Source organism: Amblyraja radiata, chromosome 13, assembly GCF_010909765.2.
Source record: "Amblyraja radiata isolate CabotCenter1 chromosome 13, sAmbRad1.1.pri, whole genome shotgun sequence".
Lineage (NCBI taxonomy): Eukaryota > Metazoa > Chordata > Chondrichthyes > Rajiformes > Rajidae > Amblyraja > Amblyraja radiata.
Window position 1 is genome coordinate 15,320,665 of NC_045968.1, and position 20,189 is coordinate 15,340,853.

Sequence of the window (20,189 nt, forward strand, 5' to 3'; positions counted from 1 at the left end):
AAATACTTTCTCACAGAGAGTTGTGAGTCTGTGGAATTCTCTGCCTCAGAGGGCAGTGGAGGCCAGTTCTCTGGATACTTTCAAGAGAGAGCTAGCTAGGCCTCTTAAAGATAGCGGAGTCAGGGGGTATGGGGAGAAGGCAGGAACAGGGTACTGATTGGGGAAGATCAGCCATGATCACAATGAATGGCGGTGCTGGCTCAAAGGGCTGAATGGCCTACTCCTGCACCTATTTTCTATGTTTCTATGTTCTATGTTTCGCCCAACCTGCCCAAGTCACCTTGTATTCTCATTAACATCTTGTTTCCATGCAGGAGTGCCGTCGGCAGTGCGGAGCGTCATCTCCAGTGTGAACGAGACGTCGTTGAGCCTGGAGTGGAGCGAGCCGCGGGACACGGGTGGCCGGGACGACCTGCTCTACAACATCATCTGCAAGAAGTGCAGCGCGGAGGGCAGGCAGTGCTCGCGGTGCGACGACAACGTGGAGTTTGTCCCGCGGCAGCTGGGTCTGACCGAGCGGCGGGTGTTCATCAGCAACCTCCTGGCCCACACCCGCTACACCTTCGAGATCCAGGCGGTCAACGGGGTATCCAGCAAGAACTCCCTCCTCCCGCACTTCACAGCCGTCAACATCACGACCAACCAGGCCGGTGAGTGGAGCCATGTCCCGGTTTAGTCCCGTCATGAGGTCAGAAGGAATAGGTGCAGGAAAGAACTGGTTTAAATCAAAGGTACACAAAATTGCTGGAGGAACTCAGCGGGTGCAGCAGCATCTATGGAGCGAAGGAAATAGGCGACGTTTCGGGCCGAAACCCTTCTTCAGACTGATGGGGGGTGGGGAAAGAAAGAAGGAAAAAGGGGAAGAGGAGGAGCCCGAGGGCGGGCGGATGGGAGGGTGGGAGGAGACAGCTAGAGGGTGAAGGAAGGGGAGGGGACAGCACAGGCTAGCCAAATTGGGGGAATTCAATGTTGATGCCATAGGGGCGCAAGGACCCCAGACGGAATATGAGGTGCTGTTCCTCCAATTTCCGCTGTTGCTCACTCTGGCAATGGAGGAGACCCAGGACAGAGAGGTCGGATTGGGAATGGGAGGGGGAGTTGAAGTGCTGAGCCACCGGGAGGTCATGTAGGTTAAGGCGGACCGAGCGGAGGTGTTCGGCGAAACGGTCGCCCAACCTACGCTTGGTCTCACCGATGTAAATTAGCTGACATCTAGAGCAGCGGATGCAGTAGATGAGGTTGGAGGAGATACAGGTGAACCTTTGTCGCACCTGGAACGACTGCTTGGGACCTTGAATGGAGTCGAGGGGGGAGGTGAAGGGACAGGTGTTGCATTTCTTGCGGTTGCAACGGAAAGTGCCCGGGGAGGGGGTGGTGCGGGAGGGAAGGGAAGAATTGACGAGGGAGTTGCGGAGGGAGCGGTCTTTGCGGAAGGCAGACATGGGGGGAGATGGGAAGATGTGGCGAGTGGTGGGGTCACGTTGGAGGTGGCGGAAATGGCGGAGGATTATGTGTTGTATTTGCCGGCTGGTGGGGTGAAAGGTGAGGACCAGAGGGACTCTGCCCTTGTTGCGTGTGCGGGGATGGGGAGAGAGAGCAGTGTTGCGGGGTATGGATGAGACCCTGGTGTGAGCCTCATCTATGGTGGCGGAGGGGAATCCCCGTTCCCTGAAGAACGAGGACATTTCCGATGCCCTGGTATGAAATGTCTCATCCTGGGAACAGATGCGGCGTAGGCGGAGGAATTGGGAGTAAGGGATGGAGTCTTTACAGGGGGCAGGGTGGGAAGACGTGTAGTCCAGATAGCCATGTGAGTCAGTGGGTTTATAATGTATGTCGGTCAGGAGTCTGTCCCCTGCGATGGAGATGGTGAGGTCAAGGAATGGTAGGGAAGTGTCGGAAATCGTCCAGGTGTATTGGAGTGCCGGATGGAAGTTGGTGGTGAAGTGGATGAAGTCAGTCAGTTGTGTGTGGGTGCAGGAGGTGGCACCAAAGCAGTCGTCAATGTAGCGGAGGTAGAGGTCGGGGATGGGGCCCTGGTACGCATTGAACAAGGATTGTTCAACGTACCCGACAAAGAGGCAGGCGTAGCTGGGGCCCATGCGTGTGCCCATAGCTACGCCTTGTGTTTGGAGGAAATGGGAGGAGTCAAATGTAAAGTTATTGAGGGTGAGGACCAACTCCGCTAAGCGGAGGAGAGTGTCAGTGGCTGGGTAAAGGTTGCTCCTCTGGTCGAGGAAGAACCGGAGGGCTTTGAGGCCATCCTGGTGGGGGATGGAGGTGTAGAGTGACCGGACATCCATGGTGAAGATGAGGGGGTGAGGGCCCAGAGAGTGGAATGCGTGGAGGCGGCGGAGAGTGTCTGAGGTGTCTAGAACATAGGTGGGGAGGGATTTAAATCAAGCGGCGGAGAGTGTCTGAGGTGTCTAGAACATAGGTGGGGAGGGATTTAAATCAAAGGTGAACACGAAATGCTGGAGTAACTCAGCGGGTCAGGCAGCATCTGTGGAGAACATGGATAGGTGATGAAGGATGAAGGAAGCAATGGGTGACGTTTCAGGTCAATAGACAATAGACAATAGGTGCAGGATAGGCCATTTGGCCCTTCGAGCCAGCACCGCCATTCACTGTGATCATGGCTGATCATCCACAATCAGTACCCCGTTCCTGCCTTCTCCCCATATCCCCTGACTCCGCTATCTTCAAGGGCCCTATCTAGCTCTCTCTTGAATGTGTCCAGAGAACCGGCCTCCACTAAGGCAGAGAATTCCACAGACTCACAACTCTCTGTGTGAAAAAGTGTTTCCTCATCTCCGTTCTAAATGGCTTACCCCTTATTCTTAAACTGTGGCCCCTGGTTCTGGACTCCCCCAACATTGGGAACATGTTTCCTGCCTCTAGCGTGTCAGTCAATGATGCCGACAGTCGCCCAAAAAATCGCCAAGTGGGACAGGCCCTTTAGAGGCAGAGTACATATCAGTAAAGTCTCAATGCAGAAACATAATGGGACGTGTGTTATTTGTTGTGTCTGTCACCACAGAAATGGTATGTGTAGCAATACAACACCGCCTGTGATTCTTAAACTCTGCTTCAGGTTATTCAAAGTTCATCAGGTCGTAAGTTCTAGGAGCAGAATGACGCCCTTCGGCCCATCGAGTGTACTCCGCCATTCAATCACGGCTGATCCATCCCTCCCTCTCAACCCCATTCTCCTGCTTTCTCCCCATATCCCCCTGACACCCGCACTAAGCAAGAATCTGTCAACCTGTGCCTTAGAAATACCCACTGACTTGGCCTCCACTGCCTTCTGCGGCAATGAATTCCACAGACTCACCACCCTTGAGGTGAGAGGATTTAATTGAACGCGTTGATCTTCAGCGTGAGGGGCTTGTCTGCCTTTCATGCTGAGCCCCCCGTTTGTATTGGAACATCTCGTCCAGTGATTGGGGATTTTATCTTCATTCATGAGGTGCTGTTTAATGTTAACAAAACGCTGGAGTGACTCAGCGGGACAGGCAGCATCTCTGGAGAGAAGGAATGGGTGACGTTTCGGGTCGAGACCCTTCTTCAGTCTGAGTTTCATTGTCGGCAGCTCGTTCTCACCGAGCCCACAGCTAACAATGACCTTTACAATTGCTACTACTTTTTTGCATTTCTTTCTTTCATTTGTTCCATATCTCTCGAGATCACCGTCTATATCTTTTGTTTCCCTTTCCCCCGACTCTCAGTCTGAAGAAGGGCCCCGACCAGAAACGTCACCCATTCCTTCTCTCCAGAGATGCTGCCTGTCCCACTTATGCGACCTTTACAGGCGACTGCCGGCACCCGTCGTAGGCTGCCGAAATTTTCAACATGTATGAAAATTCAGCGGCGACCAGAAAGACGCTACGACTCTTTGGGGACCTCTCACGACCATGACTCCCCGCGCGCGACATGTCACCGGGGGTCGCCTGTTTGGCCGTGAGAGGTCTCCAAAGAGTCGTAGTGTCTTTCTGGTCTCCGCTGAATTTTCAACATGTTGAAAATTTCGGCGACCTATCATGGGTGCCTGTATAGATCGCGTAAGTGGGACCGGCCCTTTACTCCAGCATTTTGTGTTTTTTTCTTTGGTTTAATCTAGCGTCTGCAGTTCCTTCCAACGCAATGATAGGGTGTTTGGGGACTTGTTAAAGTCACAGCCTCCAGCAGCTGGTGAAATGGCACTGTGTTTTTTGTCATTCAGGTACAGACTGCGAGAGTCCAGGTGCTGGCTGGTGAGGCTGTAATTATTCCCTGAGAGATGCCTGTGTTCCCCGCAACACCGCGTCGGGAATCGCAGCTCCAGGCAGTCCCTGTGTAATTTGTGCTCTGATTGTTGGTAATTGATGGTATTAGCTTCCATTGTTGTGTGGCTGGCTCAGAATAACTGGGCAGCAGGAGGTGTAAATGGAGGTAATCTCTCAAGTCTGATTGTACAGGGCCCTAGTGAGACCACACCTGCAGTATTGTGTGCAGTTTTTGGTCTCCAAATTTGAGGAAGGACATTCTTGCTATTGAGGGAGCGCAGCGTAGGTTCACCAGGTTAATTCCCGGGATGGTGGAACTGTCATATGCTGAGAGAATGGAGCAGCTGGGCTTGTATACTCTGGAGTTTAGAAGGATGAGAGGGCATCTTATTGAAACATATAATATTATTAAGGGTTTGGACACGCTAGAGGCAGGAGAAATGTTCCCAATATTGGGGGAGTCCAGAAGTTTAAGAATAAGGGGTAAGCCATTTAGGACAGAGGACAAACATTTTCACACAGAGGGTTGTGAATCTGTGGAATTCTCTGCCTCAGGCCAATTCTCTGGATGTTTCAAGAGAGAGTTAGATAGAGCTCTTAAAGATAGCGGAGTCAATAGACAATAGACAAGGGTGCAGGATTAGGCCATTCGATTCAATGTGATCATGGCTGATCATCCCCATTTAGTACCCCGTTCCTGCCTTCTCCCCATATCCCCTGACTCTGCTATCTTTAAGAGCCCGATCTAGTTCTCCCTTGAAAGTATCCAGAGAACCGGCCTCCACCGCCCTCTGAGGCAGAGAATTCCACAGACTCACAACTCTCTGTGTGAAAAAGTGTTTCCTCGTCTCCGTTCTAAATGGCTTACTCCTTATTCTTAAACTGTGGCCCCTGGTTCTGGACTCCCCCAACATCGGGAACATGTTTCCTGCTTCTAGCGTGTCCAAACCTTTAACAATCTTATATGTTTCAATGAGATACCCTCTCATCCTTCTAAACTCCAGAGTGTACAAGCCCAGCTGCTCCATTCTCTCAGCATATGACAGTCATATGAAGTACAATAGTGCTATGGGTAGGACACTGGACTAGAATCTATTCCCTTCACATTCGGGGCAATGTACAAGAGGCAAAGAATATCAGGAATACCAAATACGCTCATCATATGTTAACCTGCTCATTCTTGTAAACCTCCTCTGGACCCTCTCCAGAGCCAGCACATCCTTCCTCAGATAAGGTGCCCAAATTTGCTCACAATCCTCCAAATGTAGGCCTGACCAGCGCCTTATAGAGCCCCAGCGTTACATCTATTGGGGCAAGATGGGGCAACCTGGTCAGCATGGATGAGTTGGGCTGAAGGGCCTGTTTCTGTGCTGGATGGCTCTGTGACTCGATGACTCTGGGTGTGTGTGTGTGTGTGTTATAAGCAGAATCTGTGTTGAATGTGAGACGGAGAGATGGTGATTAACTGTACTCACGAGGCTGAACATACCTCAAGACAGACACCATCATCTTCTCCACTCTCCCATGAAAGTATGCAGCTGGTCCGGACAGACTTTCAAATGAATGTCTCTCCTTGTGATGGGACAAATGTAGTCCATCGTGGAACCATGGCTTCAAACAAAGAACAGGAGCCGCACTTTTTTAGTGCCAGGCGTAGATTAGGCAGAGATTTCATCGAGGTTCTTAAATTCATTAAATATTTAAACAGCAGAAAACTAATGGAGGAGGCTCGATGGTCGTAGTCAGGATGGAACCCGGGTCTCCGGCGCTGCAAGCACTGTAAGGCAGCGACTCTACCGCTGCGCCTCCGAGATCTTCTGCTTCCTCCCACACTCCAGAGTCAAAGTCAACATCAATTTTAGTCGCCACATGCACCCGAAGGTGCAGTGAAATGAATTTGCCAGCAGCGACACACTTAAAAAGAACATACAATACACAATAAGATTTAACACGAACATTACAGGTTCGATTCCAGTTTCCCCCCCCACCCCCGCCCGCATCCCAAAAAGTAAACTCCTGTCATCGGCCCGAACATCGTTGGGATTAGAAAAGTGGGTGACGTTTAACGCTGTTTTTTTTTTTTCGCAGCTCCGTCTCCGGTTCTGATGGTGCATCAGCTGAGTGCCACATCCGACAGCCTGACCCTGTCCTGGCTGGCTCCGGACAAACCCAACGGCATCATCCTGGATTACGAGCTGAAATACCGCGAGAAGGTACAGTTGTTCTGTGGATGATCGTGCCGCTGCTCGCTCTGTAGCGGAGGTGGACAAAAATGCTGCAGAAACTCAGCGGGTGAGGCAGCATCTGCGGAGCGAAGGAATAGGCGACGTTTCGGGTCGGGATCCTTCTTCAGTCTGCAACAACGTCACTTTGGTTCGTCCCATCGCAGACTGCTGAAGGATTGTCCTCCCTAGAGTTCTTCTAAATCCCTGCAGCGCAGTCGAGCTGACTGCCGGGGAGATTTAAAAAAACAGATGGTAGAAATGTTCCTATGGTACAGAAGTCAATTTAAATAGAGGGGGCGCAGCGGTAGAGTTCGATCCCGACTACCGGTGCTGTCTGCACGGAGTTTGTACGTTCTCCCCGTGACCTGCGTAGGTTTCTCCGAGATCACCGGTTCGGATACTGAGTTGGATGATCAGCCATGATCATATTGAATGGTGGTGCAGGCTCGAAGGGCCGAATGGCCGACTCCTGCACCTATTTTCTATGTTTCTATGTCTATGTTTCCTCCCACACTCCAAAAACGTGCAGGTTTGCAGATTAATTGGCTTGGTGTAATTGTAAATTATCCCGAGTGTGTGTAGGATTGTGTTGGTGTGCGGGGATCGCTGGTCAGCGCGGACTCGGTGGGCCGAAGGGCCTGTTTCCGCGCTGTATCTCCAAACTAAACTAAGAAAGGCTCGGCAGATGACTAAAGTTATATTGTGCCGAACAAGAGAATTTGATCCCGACTACGGGTGCTGCCTGTACGGAGTTTTTCTACTTTCTCTTCGTTAAGTGAGAATAATCCTCAAGACATTTGGCATCATTTTGCCTAACTCCATAAGACATTTTAGCCTGGCATCACGTTTGGCATGGCCATTGTGGGCCGAAGGGCCTGTCCCCTGTACTGTAATTTACTTGAGAAATAATTCCCAAGAGGTTTTTGCGCTCTCTGTTCAATAATGCATCAGATATTATTTTCATTTGTGTCAGTTAACCCATCACAAACTCACTTTTCCAAAGTAGGCAGATACTTTGGGGTGAGTGGGATGCACGGGATACAGGGGTCCCAGGATGAAGGGGAACCTCATTGAAATAGTGAAAGGCCTGGAGAGAGTGGATGTGGAGAGGATGTTACCACTAGTGGGAGAGTCTTGGACCAGAGGTCACAGCCTCAGAATTAAAGGACATTCCTTTAGGAAGGAGATAAGGAGGAATTTCTTTAGTCAGAGAACGGTGAATCTGTGGAATTCTTTGCCACAGAAGACTGTGGAGGCCAAGTCGGTGGATATTTTTAAGGCAGAGATAGATATACAATAGACAATAGGTGCAGGAGTAGGCCATTCGGCCCTTCGAGCAAGCACCGCCAATCAATGTGATCATGGGTGATCACCCCCAATCAGTACCCCGTTCCTGCCTTCTCCCCATATCCCCTGACTCCGCTATCTTTAAGAGCCCTATCTAGCTCTCTCTTGAAAGTATCCAGAGAACCGGCCTGCACCGCCCTCTGAGGCCAAGTCAATGGATATTTTTAAGGCAGAGAAGGACAGGTTCCTGATTAGTACGGGTGTCAGGGGTTATGGGGAGAAGGCAGGAGAATGGGGTTAGGGGGGAGAGACAGATCAGCCATGATTGAATGGCGGGGTAGACATGATGGGCCGAATGGCCTAATTCTGCTCCTACCACATGTGAACATGGGTCATTTACATTCCTCAGTGCTGTTCATTGGTTTGGTTCCAGGACCAAGATGAGTCCACAGCCTCGACAATAACCAGTCAGAAAAACACCATCCGTATAGACGGGCTGAAGCCGACTGCGTTTTATGGAGTGCAGGTGCGGGCCAGGACCGTGGCTGGATATGGGAAATACAGCGAGACGACAGATTTCCAGACCTTAATGGAAAGTATGTGCACTTTATTCACAGCTCGGCAAGCAATACTCGCCAATAGTATTTCCAGATGTGTCTCCTGAAATTAGTTGCGATAAATCATTTCGCATTGTTTCACTTTTCACTCCCCCCCTCTCTTCATCTGACGCCCTTTTGTCTCCAGCCTTTGATGCATACTCCACCCCTAATCAACGCATTCCCTCACCTAGTCATAGAGTGATACAGGCCCTTCGGCCCAACTTGCCCACACCGGCCAACATGTCCCAGCTACACTAATCCCACCCACCCGTGTTTGGACCATATCCCTCCAAACCTGTCCTAACCATGTACCTGTCTAATAGGCCTTTCTCACGGGGCGACTTGACGCAAGATGTAACCAGAGTGAAGTGGTTGTGGTCTAGCACGATATCACACGATATAACGGGGGGTAGATAAAGAGTTCCCACGGGTACTCGGCATTTCTGTTATTTGTGCGAGTGACTTGTCCGTCTCCCGAGCTTTCCCGTTAAATCTTGAATGAACATTGTGAACTGTGAAGTGTTGTTAAATCATCACGTGGCACAAATGATGTCACTTTTTTTTAGACAAGCATTACAAGTGCTTTGACACATTGACACATGTTCCATTGGCGATATTGAGACCACCTTTTTAAGAATGGATGTTTTACAGAGAGGTGTAAACATACTAGAAGCAATCGTTCCCTTCACATACAGAGAAAGTTATATGGCATCGCTATAATCAATATGCATTCCGAGTATTAAATATAATCGTTTATACTCAATGTTAAACGATTACAGATCATAGAACTGTAGTGAGTCCAACGCGATTGTAAACGGCTTATACGGTCCAAATGGGAAAAGCCGGTTTGTGCCAAGTGTATCTGAGTGAGCCGCATACAGAAAACCACTGAAATCTCGAATTCACGAGTTCAGAATTTATAAACAAAGTACTTAGAGAATCATAGGAACAGAAAATAGGTCACATAATTTATATAATAAGTAACCACCATTCCAAAATCAAATAGTATCGAATCAAATGAGTTCAAAAGAGATGGACAAAGCTTGAAAATAATCAGAGGAAATTCCCTGAAACACTCAAATACATCAGTACCGGCAGTTGGTTCCCTAACTGTAGATCTATGCGTTGACAGAGGAAAGTTCTACAAAAGAAAACGAGCTACTTTCTGGGGAATTCCTCCGTCTTGGAAGGGCTTTGAAGAGTTTTTCCCACAATTAAACCAGCTTGTGCCAAATTACATTGGTATAACTCGTCAGACGCATTGTGGCAGCTGCGAACCCTCACAGTTTACATAAAGATAATAGCATCGATATTCGCCAAGGCAGCAACTTTGTTTATCTAAATGCAACTTTTAGTCTCCCGTTGATTTAATGAGTATTAGAAAAAAATAGGACAAAATCACAGGTACATATTCTCTAAACGCTGGTGGCAATTCTACCGAAACTTACCAGACGTTGGAAATAAACACTTCATTTAAAAAAACCTCTTGAAGGCTGCAGATTGCTGGTGAGACACTTTTGGAATGCTCTTTTATACAAAAACAGCCTGGAACCTCCGTAGAGATCGTGTGGGCAGAGAACGACCAGCATGTTCATTCCAGATTACTCACCTTCTGTCCCCTCTGTCCAGCTTCCGGGTTCACCGTTCGCAGGAGTTCCCACGGTAAACGCAAGAGTTATTACGGATATCGCACTGGCCACTATGTCCATGTAATGTTTCAATGATCAACCACAAATGTACAAGTCACTCGTGGAGATATTCAAGCTTGCTTGAATTTTCTCCCGAGTCAACAAGTTACACGAGTACCTGCCGTTAGCGCCACGGTGGTCCACGAATGCCGTACGGTTATCGTACGAGCTTCCCACGATGTTCAACTCTGGTTACCTCTTGCGTCAAGTCGCCCCGTGAGAAAGGCCTATAACTGTTTCTTAAATGTTTGGATAGGCATTAGACAATAAGTGCAGGAGTAAGCCATTTGTCCCTTCGAGCCAGCACCGCCATTCAATGGCTGATCATCCACAATCAGTACCCTGTTCCTGCCTTCTCCCCATATCCCCTAACTCCGTTATCTTTAAAAGCCCGATCTAGCTCTCTCTTGAAAGCATCCAGAGAACCGGCCTCCACCGCCCTCTGAGGCAGAGAATTCCACAGACCCACAACTCTCTGTGTGAAAAAGTGTTTCCGCATCTCCGTTCTAAATGGCTTACCCCTTATTCTTAAACTGTGGTCCCTGGTTCTGGATTCCCCCAACATCGGGAACACGTTTCGTGCCTCTAGCGTGTCCAAACCCTTAATAATTCTATATGTTTCAATTCATCCTTCTAAATTCCAAAAGTTTCAGCATGGAGATCAGCATCGATAGTCCTTGCCTGAATTATCTCGTGTGGAAGCTAGTTCCATACACCCACCACCCTCTATCCTGTATCCACCTATCACTCACCAAACGTTGTCCAGCCGCCCCCCCCCACACCTTTCCAGCTTTCTCCATCCCTGCTCCAATCAGTAAAAGATTGATCAAGTTACAAAATGCAGGAGGAACTCAGCGGGTCAGGCAGCATCTGTGGAGGGAAATGGACTGGCGACGTTTCGGGTCGGGACCTTTCTTCAGACTGAATTACGACAAATCGGTCTGAAGAAGGGTGCCGACCCTAAATTTTCGCCTGGCAGATGCTGCCTGACCCTCTGCAGATGCTGCCTGACCCGCTGAGTTCCCCCAGCACTTTGTGTGGGTGTTTTTTTTTGTTGTAAACTGGCATCTGCAGTTCCTTATATCTCTGCTATAAATTGTCAATGTTATTAAAAGTACATTGGCAGTGTTGCAAAATTAAGGGTAGACAAAAATGCTGGAGAAACTCAGCGGGTGAGGCAGATGTTTCTTTTGTCTACCTTCGATTTGTCCAGCATCTGCAGTTCCTTGCAAAATTAAGAATAATCTGTAAGTCTGTTATTTTTAGACATTTATTATTGTTCACTGGTGATGTTTTATTAACGTTGGGAGTCAGAGAATGAATGAACACTTTATTGTTTCATGTGACAAGTCACAGTGAAATTCTTTGCTTGACAATAGACAATAGGGTAGGAGTAGGCCATTCGGCCCTTTGAGCCAGCACCGCCATTCAATGTGATCATGGCTGATCATCCACAATCAGTACCCTGTTCCTGCCTTCTTCCCATATCCCCTGACTCCGCTATCTTTAAGAGCCCGATCTTGCTCTCTGAAAGCATCCAGAGAATTGGCCTCCACTGAGGCAGAGAATTCCACAGCTCTCTGGGTGAAAAAGTTTTTCCTCATCTCCATTCTAAATGGCTTACCCCTTATTCTTAAATTATGGCCCCTGGCTCTGGACTCCCCCAACATCGGGAACATGGTTCCTGCCTCTAGCGTGTCCAATCCCTTAGTAATCTCATATGTTTCAATAAAACGCCCTCTCATCCTTCTAAATTCCAGAGTGTACAAGCTCAGTCGCTCCATTCTCTAAGCATATGACAGTCCCGCCATCCTGGGAATTAACCTGGTGAACATGCTTACCCAATGTATGCAAGTAGTCACCACAAAAAGGGCGGCACCAAATTTACAAAGAATACCGCGCCAGGTCCTTCTTTGGATTGGTGTAGAACAGTTGGAGAGGAAGTGATAAGGGTTAGATATAATATGTACAAACATACTGCAGGTGCTGGTTTAAACTGAAGATAGGCACAAAATGCTGGAGTAACTCAGCGGGACAGGCAGCGTCTCTGGAGAGAAGGAATGGGTGACGTTTCGAGTCGAGGCCCTTCTTCTTGGTTAGGGATAAGGGAAACGAGAGATATCGACGGGGATGTGGAGAGATAAAGATCAATGAATGTAAGATATGCAAAAATGTAACGATGATAAAGGGAACAGGCTCGTTGTTAGCTGTTTGTTGGGTGAAAACGAGAAGCTGTTGCGACTTGGGTGGGGGAGGGATGGAGAGAGAGGGAATGCCGGGGCTACCTGAAGTGAGATAAATCAATATTCATAACACTGTGCTGTAAGCTGCCCAAGTGAAATATGGTCTATCTTGTAGATATAATACACAGATTGTTCCATATCTCTCTACATCACCGTCTATATCTCTTGTTTCCCTTTCCCCTGGCTCTCAGTCTGAAGAAGGGTCTTGACCCGAAATGTCACCCATTCCTTTTTCTCCAGAGATATTGCCTGACCCGCTGCCTCAGGGGGCAGTGGAGGCCGGTTCTCTGGATACTTCAAGAGAGAGCTTTGAAAGGGCTCTTAAAGATAGCGGAGTCAGGGGATATGGGGAGAAGGCAGGAACGGGGTACTGATTGGGGATGATCAGCCATGATCACATTGAATGGCAGTGCTGGCTCGAAGGGCCGAATGGCCTCCTCCTGCACCTATTGTCTATTGTTACTCCAGCTTGTTGTGTCTGTCTTCTAGTTAAAGCCTCCGTGTCTCTGTCACCGCCGCTGCGTTTGTGAAGCCGCATTTGTGCCGCGGTGTCGGGCTCGAAATAAAACTCCACCTTCTGCTTCTTCCCGTTTTAGGTGAGAATGTGAAGAGCATCCAAGAACAACTGCCGCTGATTGTCGGTTCGGCCACGGCTGGGCTGGTGTTCATCGTAGCTGTGCTGATTGTTGCTTTTGTTTGTCTCAGGTAACGTTATGTTTTAATTTAAATTTACCCAGGGGGGGAGAATTGCATTGAAAAATTCCGATTGTGCGCACTTGAAGCTTTCTCGTAGTAAACGTACATCTTGTTCTTGTTTTGTACAAAGGAGACGTGGAAGCGGCTCAGAGTCAGAGTATACGGAAAAGCTCCAGCAGTATAGCACTGGCCACAGTAAGTACTGTCTTTGAATCTTTCTGCTGCTTAATTGTGACGTGTACAAATGCACAGTGAAATTCCTTTCACCCCCAGAGTGTTTAGTAAGGTTTACATTGGTTTAGTTCAGAGATACAACGCGGAAACAGGCCCTTCGGCCCACCGAGTCCGTGCCGACCAGCGATCCCCGCACACCAACACTATCCTACACACACTGGGGACAATTTTTACATTTACACCAAAGCCAATTAACCTACAAACCTGTACGTCTTTGGAGTGCGGGAGGAAACTGAAGATCTCGGAGAAAACCCACGCGGGTCACGGGCAGAACGTACAAACTCCGTACAGACAACGCCCGCAGTCGGGATCGAACCCGGGTCTCCGGCACTGCAGTCGCTGTAAGGCAGCAACTCTACCGCTGTGCCACCGTGACCGCCCGCACAATTCCATTTGAAGTACATTGGTGTATTGGGGCTTGGATAGCATGAAAACACAAAATGTGGTTTAGTTTAGAGGTACGGCACGGAAACAGGCCCTTCGGCCCACCGAGCCCATGCCGGCTTTCGATCACCCGTTCACACTAGTTCTACGTTATCGCACTGTTTCATCCACTCCCTACACACTAGGGGGCAATTTACAGAGGGGCCGATTAACCTACAAACCCGCACGTCTTTGCGATGTGGGAGGGATCCGGAGCACCCGGAGGAAACCCACGCGGTCACGGGGAGAACGTGCAAACTCCACACACACAGATAGCACCTGAGGTCAGATTTGAACCTGGGTCTCTGGCGCTGTGAGGTAACGGCTCTACCCGCTGTGCCACCGTGCTACCCCTGCTTCTCGCCGTATCTCGGTCCACATGACAATAATAAACCGAGACCCAAGACCAAATCAGTGGTGCGTAACGTCAGCGTCTTTGGAACCTGACGATATTTGGCACGTCCCCGATGATTCATAATCCTCTACACATGCTCCACAGAAACTATACTGTCGGGCTGCATCACAGCTTGGTTTGGGGACAGCTCTGCCCAAGACTGCAATACATTGCCGTGAGTTGTAGATGCCGCCCACTAGTCCCACGTCTGACCCATTTCCTTCCAAACCTTCCCGATCAATGTATCTGTCCAAATGATTTTCAAACCTTGTGATAGTACCTGCCTCGGCTACCTCCTCCGGCAACTCGTTCCATTCACCCACCGCCCTTTGTTTGTAAGTCTAGGAGCAGAATTAGGCCATTCAGCCCATCAAGTCAACTCCGCCATTAAATCATAGCTGATCTATCTCTCCCTCGCAACCACATTCTCCTGCCTTCTCTCCATAAACATTGACAACCTTACTAAACAGGAATCTTATCGATCTCCACCTGAAAAATATCCATTGACTTGGCCTCCATCGCCGTCAGTGGCAATGAATTCCATGGATTCACTACCTTCTGACTGAAGAAATTCCTCCTCGTGTTTAGTGTAGTTTAGTTTAGTTTAGATCTACAAACAGGTTGTAGGTTAAGCCTACAAACAGGCCCTTCGGCTCACCGGGTCTGCGCCGATCAGCGGTCCCCGCATACTAACACTATCCTACACACACGAGGGGTAATTTATAATTTTACTGAGCCAATTAACCTACAAACCTGCACGTCTTTGGAGTGTGGGAGGAAACCGGAGATCTCGGAGAAAACCCACGCGGGTCACGGGGAGAACGTGCGAACTCCATACAGACAAGCATGAGTCACTGGCGCTGTGAGGCCGCAACTCTACCGCTAAAAAGAAAGTTACCCCACGGGTTCCTATTAAATCTCCCCCCCCCCCACCTTAAACCTGTGTCGTGTGGTTTTTGATGAGTGACGTACGTCTATCACCTTGCCTGACAGTCACACCAGGGATGAAGGTCTACATCGACCCGTTCACCTACGAAGATCCGAACGAAGCGGTCAGAGAGTTTGCGAAGGAGATCGACGTGTCGTGCGTGAAGATCGAAGAAGTGATCGGAGCAGGTAGACTAAAAGGCATTGACATTCCCTCACACTGAAATATACAAACATCCACCAACCTGAGCTGAGTGCTCAATGGGAAATCTAATCTCTGCCGTTTGTTGCCGTTGCGCAGGTGAATTTGGGGAAGTGTGCCGGGGTCGCCTGAAGCTGCCGGGACGGAGGGAGATATTTGTGGCTATAAAGACCCTCAAGGCCGGTTATACTGAACGCCAACGAAGGGACTTCTTAAGCGAAGCCAGCATCATGGGACAGTTTGACCACCCCAACATCATCCACTTGGAAGGGGTGGTGACCAAGAGCCGGCCAGTCATGATTGTCACAGAGTTCATGGAGAACGGCGCCTTGGATTCATTCCTCAGGGTGAGTGGAAGATCAGAGAGGCCTGTTGAACGTGGACACGAAGCGCTGGGGTAACTCGGCGGCTCTGGCAGAGCCCGCGGAAAACGTGGAGATAGGTTTAACTCAGCGGGACCAGCAGCATCTCTGGAGAGAAGGAATGGGCGACGTTTTGGGTCAGGTCCCTTCTCAAGTCCGAAGAAGGGTCTCGACCTGAAACGTCACACATTCCTTCTATCCAGAGATGCTGCCTGACGCACTGCAGCGTTTTGTGTCTATCTTCGGTGTAAACCAGTGTAATTCGGTGTAATTCCTTCCTACGTAGAGATGGGTTTAGCTTACAAAGAGACTGAGGGTGAGACTGTGTGGAAAGGGCCCTTCGGCTCAGACTTGCCCAGACCAGCCAACATGTCCCAGCTACACTAGTTCCACCTGCCCACGTTTGGTCCATATATCTGGATCTTGTTGAAACATATAAGATTATTAAGGGTTTGGACACGCTAGAGGCAGGAAACATGTTCCCGATGTTGGGGGAGTCCAGAACCAGGGGCCACAGTTTAAGAATAAGGAGTAACCCATTTAGAACGGAGATGAGGAAAAGCTTTTTCACCCAGAGAGTTGTGAGTCTGTGGAATTCTCTGCCTCAGAGGGCGGTGGAGGCAGGTTCTCTGGATACTTTCAAGAGAGAGCGAGATAGGGCTCTTAAAGATAGCTGAGTCAGGGGATATGGGGGGAAGGCAGGAACGGGGTACTGATTGTGGATGATCTGCCATGATCACAGTGAATGGCGGTGCTGGCTCAAAGGGCCGAATGGCCTTACGCCTGCACCTATTGTCTATTGTCTATGGTCTAAACCTGCCCTCTTCATGTACCTGTCTTAACTGTTTCTTAAAGGATGGATAGTTCATGCCTCAGTTACCTCCTCTGGCAGCTTGTTCCATACACCGCCCTCTATGTGGTGGGCCACCCTTTTGTGACACTCTCAGTTTCAGGTTAGGTTTCAGGTTTAGATCCTTCCTCACACTGATGCTAGGAGGAGGGGAGTGAAAACTAGAGGAGGGGTGGGGGTGGGATGTGAGGAGGATTCCCGACCCGAAACGTCACCTACCTTGCTGTGGAAACACAGAACTGCAGATAGTGGTTCATCAAGGAAAGACATAAAGTGCTGGAGAAACTCAGCGGGTCATTCTGCATCTCTGGAGAACAGGGATAGATGACATTTCAGGTCAGGACCTTTCCTCAGTTTTGAGTTAAGATCCTTCATCACCTATCCATGTCCTCCACAGATGCGGCCTGACCCGCTGAGTTACTCCAGCACTCTGTGAAACGTCACCTATCCATGTTCTCCACAGATGCTGCCTGGCCCGCTGAGTTACTCCAGCACTCTGTGAAACGTCACCTATCCATGACCCTCCTTGGTAAACCAGCATCTGCAGTTTGGTGTTTTTAACAAATAGCTTCTTTCTGAGCAGGCTAAACATGATGTGGCCGCAGCTAATATTTGTGGAATTGCACATGTTTGCCAAACTAATGTGGAATGTCCTGTTGGAGTCTCTGACGTGAGATGTTTCTTTGTGCGGCTCTGAGCAGGTGTGCGCTGTGTGGTCAACTGCCGCGAGACATTTCATGTTTGTTCCCCGTCAAGGTCATCTCAGGAACGTTCCTGGAAACCTGAGATCCTCCTCTGCTGCTTGCAGGGAAACACAATATCTTTTAGTTGAAGGTAGACAAAAATGCTGGAGAAACTCAGCGGGTGAGGCAGCATCTACGGAGCGAAGGAATAGGTGACGTTTCGGGTCGAGGCCCTTCTTCAGACTGATGTAGGAATGGGGGTGGGGGGGGGAGAAGAAAGGAAGAGGCGGAGGCAGTGGGCTGTGGGAGAGCTGGGAAGGGGAGGGGAAGGAAGGAGTAAGCAAGGACTACCTGAAATTGGAGAAGTCAATGTTCATACCGCTGGGGTGTAAACTGCCCAAGCGAAATATGAGGTGCTGCTCCTCCAATTTACGGTGGGTCTCACTCTGGCCATGGAGGAGGCCCAGGACAGAAAGGTGGGATATGGAATGGGAGGGGGAGAATGGAAGTGCTGAGCCACCGCGGGAGATCAGGTTGGTTAATGCGTTCTGTGCGGAGGTGTTGGGCGAAGCGATCGCCAAGCCTGCACTTGGTCTCACCGAGGTAGAGCAGCTGACACCTAGAGCAGCGGATGCAGTAGATGAGGTTGGAGAAGGTGCTGGTGAACCTCTGTCGCAAGTTGAGTTGAGTTAAGTTGAGTTTAGTTCAGAGATACTTCGAGGAAACAGGCTCTTCGGCCCACCGAGTCCATGCCGACCAGTGATCACCCCGCACAGTAATGCTATCCGACACACCCTCGGGACAAATTACATTTATACAGGTATATAGAATTGGTGAGACCTGCGTGGGTTTTCTCCGGGTGCTCCGGTTTCCTCCCACACTCCAAATTATAGGATTTACGGGTGTCAGGGGTTATTGTGAGAAGGCAGGAGAATAGGGTTAGGTGGGAGAGATAGATCAGGCATGATTAAATGGCGGGGTAGACTTGATGGGCCGACTGGCCTAATTCTGCTCCTATCACATGATCTTATTACACCAAGCCAATTATCCTACAAGCTTGTTTGGAGTGTGGGAGGAAACTGGAGCACCCGGAGAAAACCTACGCAGGTCACGGAGAGAACGTACAAACTCCGTACAGACAGCACCCGTAGTCGGGCTTGAACCCGGGTCCTGACGCTGTGAGGCAGCAACTCTACCGCGGCCCCACTGACTGAAGAAATTCCTCCTGAGTCTGAAGAAGGGTTTCGGCCCGAAACGTTGCCTATTTCCTTCACTCCATAGATGCTGCCTCGCCCGCTGAGTTTCTCCAGCATTTTTGTCTGCGTTAGAATAAATACTCTCTCCTCAATAGACAATAGGTGCAGGAGTAGGCCATTCGGCCCTTCGAACCAATGTGATCATGGCTGATCATCCACAATCAGTACCCCGTTCCAGCCTTCTCCCCATATCCCCTGACTTTCCAAACCCTTAATAATTGTATATGTTTCAATAAGATCCCCTCTCATTCTTCTAAGCTCCAGAGTGTACAAGCCAAGGGCGGGGAATCTGTGGAATTCATTGTCACAGACGGCTTTGGGGGCCAGGTGGGTGGGTATTGTTAGTGGTATTTTTCTTCTTCTTGCATTTGGCGTGCAGAGCTTAAAGGTGTGGGACAACTTGTTCTCTTTGATCTTATTTGATTGTGCACGCCAGGTTGATTGCATTCGTTGAAGTAGTGCGGACCACGTGAAGGTTGCAATCTCCCCCCCCCCCACCCCATTGTAAGTGGTGCAAGGCAGCATCTCTATCGCTGCGCCACCGTGCCGCCCCATTCTCGTGCCGGTGGTATTTCTGACCTTGTTTGTTGGTGTGTTCCCCCTGCAGATGAACGACGGGCAGTTCACGGTCATCCAGCTGGTGGGCATGCTGAGGGGCATCGCGGCGGGCATGAAGTACTTGTCAGAAATGAACTACGTGCACCGGGACCTGGCGGCACGCAACATCCTGGTCAACAGCAACTTGGTGTGCAAGGTGTCCGACTTTGGCTTGTCCAGGTTCCTGGAGGACGATGCCGCCGACCCCACCTACACCAGCTCACTGGTGAGGACCACGCGAATGGGGGGGGGGGGGGGGGGGGGGGGGGGGGGGCACGCTGCCTTTCTGCCTTTGTCAGACCATGAAAAGATCAACATTTGCCAGGATAGTCACAAAGAGCTGGAGTAACTCAGTGGGTCAGGCAGCATCTGTGGAGAACATGGATAGGCGACGTTTCACAGAATGCTGGAGTAACTCAGCGGGTCAGGCAGCATCGCTGAAGAACATGGATGGGTGACATTTTGGGATGGGAGCCTTCTTCAGACCGACCCGAAACGTCGCCTATCCATGTTCTCCACAGATGCTGCCTGTCCTGCTGAGTTACTCCAGCACTCTGTGAAACGTCACCTATCCATGTTCTCCACAGATGCTGCCTGACCCGCTGAGTTACTCCAGCATCTTGCGGGTAAACCAGCATCTGCAGTTCCATCCTACACATTATGTATGTCATCTATCGCTGGGGTTGTAGGGGAAATACAATTTGTCTGATGGTCCAGTGATTTGTAACTTTCTGGCAAATGACTAGCTTCTCACTTGGCCACTCACTTTACGTTGCGTCAGGCTGGTTATTGACGTGTTAAGAACACACGGATACTGAACTGTGCTTTGTACTCCCGCCAGGGTGGCAAAATCCCAATCCGATGGACAGCCCCTGAAGCGATCGCCTACCGCAAGTTCACCTCAGCGAGTGACGTGTGGAGCTACGGGATTGTTATGTGGGAGGTGATGTCGTACGGAGAGAGACCCTACTGGGATATGTCCAACCAAGACGTAAGTACAGTAGTACAGGGCCCTAGTGAGACCACACCTAGAATATTGTGTGCAGTTTTGGCCCCTTAATTTGAGGAAGGACATTCTTGCTATTGAGGGAGTGCAGCGTAGGTTCACCAGGTTAATTCCCGGGATGGCGGGACTGTCATATGCTGAGAGAATGGAGCAGCTGGGCTTGTATACTCTGGAGTTTAGAAGGATGAGAGGTAATATTATTGAAACATTAATATTATTAAGGGTTTGGACTCACTAGAGGCAGGAAACATG

At 49.7% G+C, this 20,189-nt stretch overlaps 1 protein-coding gene across 6 annotated transcripts in view; it reads left to right on the plus strand.

The window, feature by feature from the left end:
* ephb3 (EPH receptor B3) overlaps positions 1 to 20,189 on the plus strand; it is a 112,377-nt gene that overhangs the window by 78,426 nt on the left and 13,762 nt on the right. For 2 of the 6 annotated variants that reach the window (XM_033031301.1, XM_033031297.1), the window contains exons 5-13: positions 315 to 650; positions 6,354 to 6,478; positions 8,211 to 8,373; positions 12,904 to 13,012; positions 13,134 to 13,198; positions 15,048 to 15,182; positions 15,283 to 15,530; positions 18,942 to 19,157; positions 19,773 to 19,922. In XM_033031301.1, coding sequence (XP_032887192.1) covers positions 315 to 650; positions 6,354 to 6,478; positions 8,211 to 8,373; positions 12,904 to 13,012; positions 13,134 to 13,198; positions 15,048 to 15,182; positions 15,283 to 15,530; positions 18,942 to 19,157; positions 19,773 to 19,922 — 1,547 coding nt within the window. The remainder of the gene's footprint in view (positions 1 to 314; positions 651 to 6,353; positions 6,479 to 8,210; positions 8,374 to 12,903; positions 13,013 to 13,133; positions 13,199 to 15,047; positions 15,183 to 15,282; positions 15,531 to 18,941; positions 19,158 to 19,772; positions 19,923 to 20,189) is intronic. The other 4 variants (XM_033031299.1, XM_033031303.1, XM_033031298.1 and 1 more) reach the window with 3 other exon arrangements.